General features: G+C 33.6%; 1 protein-coding gene across 1 annotated transcript; it reads left to right on the top strand.

Moving 5' to 3' along the window:
• Nucleotides 1-974: 974 nt before the first annotated feature.
• Nucleotides 975-2,607, top strand: LOC115987481 (UDP-glycosyltransferase 79B2-like). The gene has a single exon (XM_031111039.1). It carries the CDS (start codon nucleotides 1,456-1,458, stop codon nucleotides 2,464-2,466), a length of 1,011 nt encoding a protein of 336 aa, XP_030966899.1. The 5' UTR covers nucleotides 975-1,455; the 3' UTR covers nucleotides 2,467-2,607.
• The last annotated feature ends 6,732 nt before the right edge of the window (nucleotides 2,608-9,339 follow it).

Below are 9,339 nucleotides of genomic sequence, written 5' to 3'. Positions count from 1 at the left end.
TCTTGTTTTTCTCTAAGGTTTCTCCACTTCTCTCTTGCTAAGAGCTCACAAAATTCAACAAACGAATTTGATGTGCATGTGTCGGAAGCATGCATGCATTAGATTGCTAGGCTAGATATTTCAAGCCAGTGAGCCACATTGTCAACATAGGGTGATACAAGATCCAACTTTTGTAGATAATGCATGCAGGGAGAAAATCTATCAAGTATCCAATACATGCATCCACCCCCATTTGAGAGGATGGATACATGTAATACCACCTCAAAAGAAAGACAAGCCATTTAATGCATGAAAAAAAAAAATCAAGTAAATATTTTGGCTCCTGAGGCTTACTTGAAATCAAACCATTGACTGACAAATAGAACTTTTGAATGGTATGTATATTGTTGGCTATTTCTTTCAGTATAATTCTCGAATAATTTTGAAAAAAATCTAAAAATACTCACTGGGATTCAATTAAGAATTCACCAATTTGATGTTTGATGTTTGCTAAGTTATTTTCTAGTCCAAGATACACTCAGATATTAGCAGGGTTCAGTAAAAGGTCTTTGCATTAGAGTCTTCAACTCTCAAGAAATTTTATATCAAGTTACTATTATTTATGGGCAGATACAATTATTTGGTTTACCCTTTTGTAGTTGTCATTTTGTGCAGACTCTATATTTTAATGAACATGCGTATGCAGTGGATGCTTGTTTATTTTCAAATTTGGCAGAATGGAGACCTGGTTTGCCATAAAGATAGAGAGATCTTTTTGTGGGGTATGACCAAAAATGAAATTCTTTTTATGTGATTCATCCAAAATCTCGGCATTTAAATCTTCAGCACTTGAGCAATATTATATTAATTACTCTATAATTGATCTTCAGATACAAATATTTAAATTCCCCTTTTGCCGTTTCCACTTTGCATGGACTATATATTCTTTTTCAAGTGAACATCAGAATATATTCTATTAATTTTTACACGTTTGTAATTTTTTGTCTCTCCACTAGGGAGATCCAGTTCTATCAGGTATACATAAACAGCAGTGGGAATCACTTAGTTTTTAAGTGGATTTTTTTACCTAAAAAAAAAAGTTTAAGCAAAGATGAGCAATTCAAGAAGCACAAAACTTCATGTAGCCATGTTTCCCTGGTTTGCTTTTGGCCATATCACTCCCTACCTGCACCTCTCAAACAACCTTGCAGAGAGAGGCCATAGGGTGTCTTTCTTACTGCCCAAAGGAGCACAAGCAAAGGTAGAACATCTCAACCTTTATCCAAACCTCATCCACTTCTATCCCCTTCTTGTTCCCAGTGTAGATAGATTACCCCTGGTGCTGAGACTGCCTCAGATGTTCCTTTTCCACTTCATGGACATCTTTGTATTGCCTTTGACCAAACCCAAGACCAAGTTCAAACCATTCTGAGCAGTCTCAAGCCTGATTTCATTTTCTTTGACTTCAGCCTTTGGATGCCAGCCTTAGCACACCAAATTGGCTCCAAGGCCATATATTATTCGGTGATAACCCCAGTAGCACAAGCACTAAAGGTTCCTACTAAGCAGAAACTAGAGGACATGACTCTGGAAGACTTCATGCAACTGCCTCCTGGCTATCCTTCTCCATCTGTGCGAATAAAGTCCAAGGCCTTTGAGATTGCACAACTAAAAGTGGTTGCCGAGGATCTTGGAACAGGGATGTCTATTTATGTTCGAATTACCTCTAGCATGATATGGAGTGATGCCATGGCCTTTAGGACATATCATGAGGTTGAGGGGCCATACTGTGACTACTTAAGGAAGCATTATGCTAAGCCTGTGCTGCTAACAGGACCTGTCCTGCCTGAAACACTGGCCACAAAGCTAGACGAGAAATGGACTAATTGGTTGTGCAATTTCAAGCAAGGTACTGTGGTGTATTGTGCATTTGGGAGTCAAAATAAACTACAAAAGGACCAGTTTCAGGAGCTACTTTTGGGCTTTAAGTTATGTAGGCAACCATTTTTGGTGGCTCTGAGTACTCCAGATGGTTGCGCAACAATTGAAGAAGCTTTTCCAGAGGGGTTTCAAGAGAGTGTTAAAGGAAGAGGATGGGTGTATGGGGGATGGGTGCCACAAACATTGATATTGGAGCACCCATCTATTGGTTGTTCTGTGACCCATTGTGGATATGGGTCCATGTGGGAGTCTCTCTTTAGTGATTGCCAAATAGTATGCGTTCCATACCTTGGTGATCAAATTCTGGGTGCCAGGTTAATGGTGGAAGAACTCAAAGTTGCAGTGGAGGTGGAGAGAGAAGATAATGGGTGGATTTCAAAGGAAAGCTTGAGTAAGGCCATTATCTCTGTGATGGACAAGGACAGTGAAATAGCTGGGTTGGTGAAATATAATCATGCCAAGTTGAAGGAGGAACTTACTAGCGAAGGCATGCAAGAGAGATATTTAGACACATTCATTCAAAACCTGCAAGGTCTTTTGGATTGACTGAGTGCCACATATGAACTCAACTACTTAAAAATTTGCACTAAAAAGAGCAGTAAAGGATTTCAATTGAGGAAGGATTTAATCGTGTTGTAGTTAGGGGAAGCTACTTCTTTGTCAATGTTGTTCTATTTGGGTATCCAGTTGTATTTCTTTTCATATGAACTCAACTACTTAAAAATTTGCACTAAAAAGAGCAGTAAAGGATTTCAATTGAGGAAGGATTTAATCGTGTTGTAGTTAGGGGAAGCTACTTCTTTGTCAATGTTGTTCTATTTGGGTATCCAGTTGTATTTCTTTTCTGGGTTGTACTTGTGTTTCGTTTTCCTTTTAGCAAAAAATTAACAGTAATGCTAAGGAAAATACAATTTTTACTACATGATCTTTGCAAATAGAAGTATGTCAAGTTGTAAATATATTTAAAGTTTGTTGCAAAATTAATTTTTTGATGAATAGGACTTGCACACGCAGCACACTCCAAAAGTCCTGGTAACTTTTAAAGGCACTGAGCTACTGAGTGAACATATGCAAGCACAGTCCCAATGTGAGAGGAATTTTTTTTGTTATGAATAATACTTACACACACAGCACTCCAAAATTCTAAGTGTGTTTGGGTTTAAAGTATCACTCAGTGACAAATTAATTGTATTTAGAAGCTAAGGCTCAAATTATATGGGGAGTTCCAACAAAAAAGACCTAGGCTTGTTTTAAATCTGAAAAGACACTTGATGACAAGATAAAACTTTGAGCTTTTCAAAAGCTTTGAGTAATACCCGTAAACCATATTTGTTAACTGTAACAGTACAAAAAGAAGAGCGAAAGTGAGGATGTGTCAAAACCTTTTTGTTATTGATTTATTTTGAAGTAAAGATTTATTTATAAACATTGGGTACAGTTTTAGTACACTGGAGAAATAGAGGACCTTCAAGAAATAATAACTTACAGCATTTGGAAATTCGAAGAAAGAAGGGGTAGGAGAGAGAGAGAGAGAGAGAGAGAAGAGGGGGAGGGTGGGGAGAAGCATCTTATAGGAGCAGGCATCCTATCAAAGAGCATTTGACCAAAAACAGAGAAAAATAAAAACAGCAGCTATTCCCAACAGCCTAAAAAATGCAGATATTTCTTTTTCACCAAATACAAAACAACAAACAAAGCCTTAGTCTAACAATTTTGGGGTCAGCTATGGATCCTCAACAAATTAGTTAGGAAAAGTGGTATAACCATTACAAATCCTATTATTATTTTGCTTTTGCACCTTCCTTTGGACCAACCTAATATCTCAACAACCTACTTAGGCAGCCGATAAACCTCAAACAAGGGAACACTTGCAGCCATAAGCAAATTATAACTAAATGCTGCAGCAACAGCTTATCAACAATTTTTCTCCACTGCCCTTGGACATACAACAGCAGTCCATTTAAATAATTGTCTATTGAGGATATTCTTTACGACTTAAAATCTTTCCTAAAGCTACAATCTTGCTCAAAGAAACATTAGAGGACACCTTTTTTGGAGTCCACGTAAACATAGCTCCAATAGTGCCCTAGAAGCCCTATAATAAGAGTGGACATCAAACTTTCTATATTCAATTAAATTCCAAACCATTTCATCCTCTCCTCCTAGATGAACCTTTACTGAATCCAACAATTAAGAAAAGGAAGATGCTAACTCTAGCTCCCTCAACTCTCCTCTACTTCAACAAATCTTTGGTTATGATGAAGATTCCCAAATGCAACCAAATAAAAAGCCAAATTGGCAATCTTACCAAAACTATCACAAAGAAATCTGGATATAATATTAGTGGGGTATGTGACTACATCATTTGTGGGTAGATACAGAAGGGAAAGTGGGATAAAGAATTGTGATTTGTTAAAGAGGGAGTGTTCTTAGGCAGGTCAACATAAATAAAATAAAAAATAAAAAAAAAATAAAAAAATCCCAACAACAAACAGGATTCTGATTATCACTTGAGAAATATGTTGTTTGCACGATGTAGAATGTTGGGTATGGAAATAATTTGGTATAAATTTGGGAGGTCATGGAAAGTGTACAACGTTATAGAACGAATGCTATTGCTTTGATAGAGGTTTAGGAATGAATTTATGCTATTTTTTCTTTTTTCAAAAGACTTTTATTCCACAAACATAAAGGAGAAATCACAATGAATTCCTCTAGTATTTACAAAAGGTGGATTTCTGCTATAGAAAGAGAGTTTTGAGAAATAGAATACTTGTTAGTTTAAAGATGTTGAAAGTAAAAAGGAACCACCTCTAGAGGTTTTCCAAATATATAGATGACTAGTTGATGTGGCTTAGACAGAAGACATTTAAAAAAAAAAAATAGTATAATCGGTTAGATTGAAATCCCATGTTGTGGTGTAAAGGATTTCTCAAATAAACTAAACACAAAGTGATTAAATAAATTTTAGAATATTCAAGGTTTGTCAACAGTTTTGTACTTCATAAATTTAAGTTATTTCATGTGTGCAAGGCATTAACTTAAAAAACTAATTTTTTTTACTATTTAGCTTATTTTTGCTATTATTCATGAGTTCTATTGTATTTTTTGATATTATTCATGGGTCTTACTGTATTATTTCATCTACCTTTTAGCTTTATCTACTGAACTTTTAGCAAAAAGTTTTCAGTTTCAGTTAAATAAGTTGTTCCCAAATGGACACTTTGGTTGCGTTTGGCATTGACTTAAAAAACTAGTTTTTATTTTTTATTTTTTTTATTTAGCTTATTTTTGCTACTATTCATTGGTCCTATTACACTTTTTAGTACTATTTATGAGTCTCACTGTATTATTTTAGCTCATTTGACAATAACTTCGAGAAATAATTTGAGTAAGGAACATGTAAACGGTTTTTTTTTTTTTTTTTTTTCTTCTCTGAGAAACTTGTAAATAGTTCTGGTTGAGTATGTTGATTAACAATGTATTTAAAACAGGTTTATGAAAACATTTTTGCATATGGTGATCTAAGTTGTGATTTTGTAGGTTTGTTTTAATTAAAGTAGAGGTGCATCTCAACCTCTTGCACTTCTGACATTATAAATAGAAATAATCTTTTTCCTTATTCAGCCGTCTAATTGACTAAAAATTTCTTGTACCTCTTACTATAAGAGCACAAGAAACCGTGTAAATCACTAGATGAATATAATGGAATGGAATTTCGAAAAAATATCGAGAAGGGCAACAAAAGCCCAAAACTTTTTTGAATGAAACAAATATAACAAAGCACATGATAATTTATCTCAAGATCCGCCCATTGAATTAATGAATAAATCCATGAAGTATTTAATTGCAAATTGTAAGGTCTATGTGTTTTGGTATTGTTAAATCATGCCAAATTATGTGTCTTTTATTGAGTTTTTTTGTGTCTTAAAGTTGTAATCGAAGATCAAGTTGAAAATACAGTCTGTTCGAGAAAAGCAAAAAAATGCATTTTTAACATATATCCCGATAGTTGGCTCAATACTTTCTTGATATCTTCTTGATCTATAGAGCTCTTATAGGTCACCTTCACTAAATCTCAATACCTACTCAATACTTCCTCGAAACCTCCTCTTGAGATTATTAATCCTTCATGTGAGGGTTTCTACAGTTCACAAAGTATTTGTGGCTGATGAAGTCTAATCTTTTTGGTCCGACTTTTTTGTCTTTGAAAAAAGGAAGTCATATTTGGTGGACCCTCTATATCTCTTCCATTGCACATGGCTTTTGAAGGCATGAATCCGCCTTATTGATTCATCCTTATCTCCATACGATTACTAGGACAGTAAAGAGAGTCAATCCGTACAGTGATGCAGTGCATTATTTAGAGGCTGTTTGGTTCATCAATTCTCATCACTCAATTCTCAGTTTTCATAACTTAATTCTCAAAAATGGTGGGACCCATCTCAATTCTCAAAAAAAAGTTTGTTTGGCAAGCCATAACTCAGTTTCCAATTTTTTGTTTTCATCACTCAATTCTCTAATTTTTGAGTTATGAGTTATGGAAACTGAAAACACCTTTGGGCTATTTTCAGTTTCCATAACTCATAACTCAATGACATTTTTGTAATTAAACACACATGAGGGACCCACTCAGCCGCACCTTTTGACCGACTGACTTTTTTTTTTTTTCTTCTTCTTTCTCACTGGTTCGGTCTTCACTGGGTTTTTTTTTTTTTTTTTTTCTTCTTTCACTGGGTTTTTTTTTTTTTTTCTTCTTCACTGGGTTTCTTTTTTCTTTTTTTTTTTTTTTTTTTTTCACTGGGTTCGGGTTTCTGGGTACTGAAAAAAAAAAAAGGAAAAAAAAAAGCTGCACCGTGACAGGCGTGGGCCCCCCAAATAGTGTGAAAAATAGTGAGTGATGGAAACTGAGTGATGAAGGCAAACGGATGTGAAAAATTGAGTGATGAGTGATGAGTGATGGAAATTGAGTGATCAAATTTTGTTAGCCAAACAAGCTCTTAGGTTGAGGACAATTATTGTATATTCTGGTCTTCCCTTTCACATGGGAATGGGTCAGTAGGATCTACCCTATATGAGAGGGAGAGTATACATATGAACACATAATAATTTATTACTTTATTTTGATGTTGACTTTAGAAATGCACAAAAAAAGTCTGTTAAAATATATGTTAGAAAATTTTGAAAAATTATGGTCTTTAAAATTGTTCTCAGTTTATCTTCTAATTGTTCTTTTTGCGTTTGTAAGGAGAATTTTAAGTAGATCACACCCTGATCTAAAATCTATCACTGTGTTTATAGAAATTTTTGCTCTAATTGGTCATTTTGTAGTTTGAGGTAGTCACTGATAGAGAATTTTTTTTTTTTTTATATTAAATAAAAAGTATTTCGCCAATTGTTTCAAATTTATTGATGAAATCAAAAGAATTGGTGATCCATTGCTTTTTGGGAAAAATCCAAAATGTTACTTATTTTCCCTTCCCTATCATTAATAGATATTTTGTTTTTTGCTTAAAAGCCACCACTAAATTTGTAGCCAAACTTTGTCATTTTATCTGTCAAATTTTTTTTTTATTAAATTATTTTCCCTAACCGCAGGATTGCATTATCTTTTTATATCTTATTATGCTTCCAAAATATTAAAACATGTAATAACTCTCTCATCTGTTTAAATTTCAATATTTTTTGTACTTTAAAATTATAAAGAAAAAAGAATGAATTTATTTGATTGAGTGGTAAATAATCTAATTGATAGGAAGTTTAATATGCACGTTCAGAATAGAAGAAATCTTGTAGCACAACTGATCCCTTTGTCTTTGCTGAAAAAGAAAACAACACCATTTTCATTAGCCTTCTTTCTTACTTCTTAACATGTGATAAAATTATTTGAAGTGGTAACTTATCCCGTTTGATAACCAAATTGATAAAAATATTTTTAATCTAGTAATGATAGAATGAGTACATAATAAAAGTAATTTATATTTTCATATTTGGACCCAATTTATTCAATGAATAGGTATTATTATTATTATTATTAAATATCTCTCTTAAAATGTGTAAATGGGTAAGCATTGAGTGCTATTTTACAAAATAATGACCACTTTTATCAATTCATTATATTTTTATTAAAAGCCAGAAAAGTGCAATATAAAGATGTAATTCTAAAGATTTAAAATTTTCCAGATTGGTCCTGTTTCAGATAAGGTTTTCCAGATTTTTGGAGTATCAGCATGCAGGGATAGTAGGCAAGTTGATAGTGAAGTGTAACCCATAGTATATTATAACTTTGACATATGTGAAATATGTTGATCTCATAAATTTATATTATTTTGTCAATCTATATACTTGTTTCAACTAGTTTGGTATTTGTTTACTTATTGAGTTGTCAACTCACCCCCCCTCCCCCTTTTCTCCTTCAATTTCAGATTATGAAAAATAGCAAATTTTGGAACTTTTGCTGATGGTGTATGCTTGAATAGAGATTAGAAAATTTTGAAATAAGATGATCTTGTAATAATTAGTATATCTTTTGTTTAACGGTCATGGGGTTTGGATTGTTGTTTTTATTAGTATTTTGGAGATTTTTTGACAATTGCATTATTGAGGATGGTTGTGGATTTATTGATGAAATTTTATTTAAGGATAATTTTTAGTTACTAAGAAGGTCTTGTACATCCATAAGATAAAAATTTATAAAAAAGTGTGGCTATTGTCACGTGACTATTTGTATTGTTGAGTTTGGGCGTGACATGGAGTGAGTACACTTTAGGCCATGTTTGGTTTGCTCAATTCTCATCACTCATTACTCATTTTTAATGAGACCCACACCATTTGTGCTTGTTTGGCATTGTTTTGGTTTTACACTTTCCATCGTTCTTAACTCAAAAAAGTGAGTTAGTGTACGTTTGGGTAGTGTGTCTGCGTTTACGTTTTGCGTTTTTTTTCAAAGGACTAGCGTCTCTTGCATTGTTCATGGGACATAAACAGTACAAATAGACATATAAATAGTATTTTTTGTGTAAACCGTAATCGAAAATTATTATTTTTTATTATTTTTAATTTTTAATAAAATAAACGGTATACAAACGCACTAAAAGCGAGGAGAAATAAAAACACATTTTGCTTTTTTTCCGGATAATGAGTAATGGTGATAGTGGCAAAGTTGTAATTAACTAAAGGTAAGTGGGTCCCAACTGAAGGTCAAGTCCCATTACATGCAGAGAAATTATGGAGCCAACGGTCATATGCACTATTCAATTTCAGCTTTAGGCTGCGTTTGATTCGACTTCAAACGAATTCCGGAAATCAATTTCCGGAAAATGGAGCGTTTGGCTGTGACGGAAAACGTTATTTTCCGGAAATTGAATTCCGGTTGACCGAAATTTTCAGCCTTGACCACGGAAAATGAATTCTGTCTTT

Source organism: Quercus lobata, chromosome 4 (genome assembly GCF_001633185.2).
Source record: "Quercus lobata isolate SW786 chromosome 4, ValleyOak3.0 Primary Assembly, whole genome shotgun sequence".
Lineage (NCBI taxonomy): Eukaryota > Viridiplantae > Streptophyta > Magnoliopsida > Fagales > Fagaceae > Quercus > Quercus lobata.
The sequence above is the reverse complement of the archived record's forward strand: the minus strand, read 5'-3'. Positions and strand labels throughout refer to the sequence as shown.

Coding starts and splice junctions, on each gene's coding strand:
- LOC115987481 (XM_031111039.1), top strand. CDS start 1,456: ATGCCAGCCTTAGCACACCAAATTGGCTCCAAGGCCATATATTATTCG.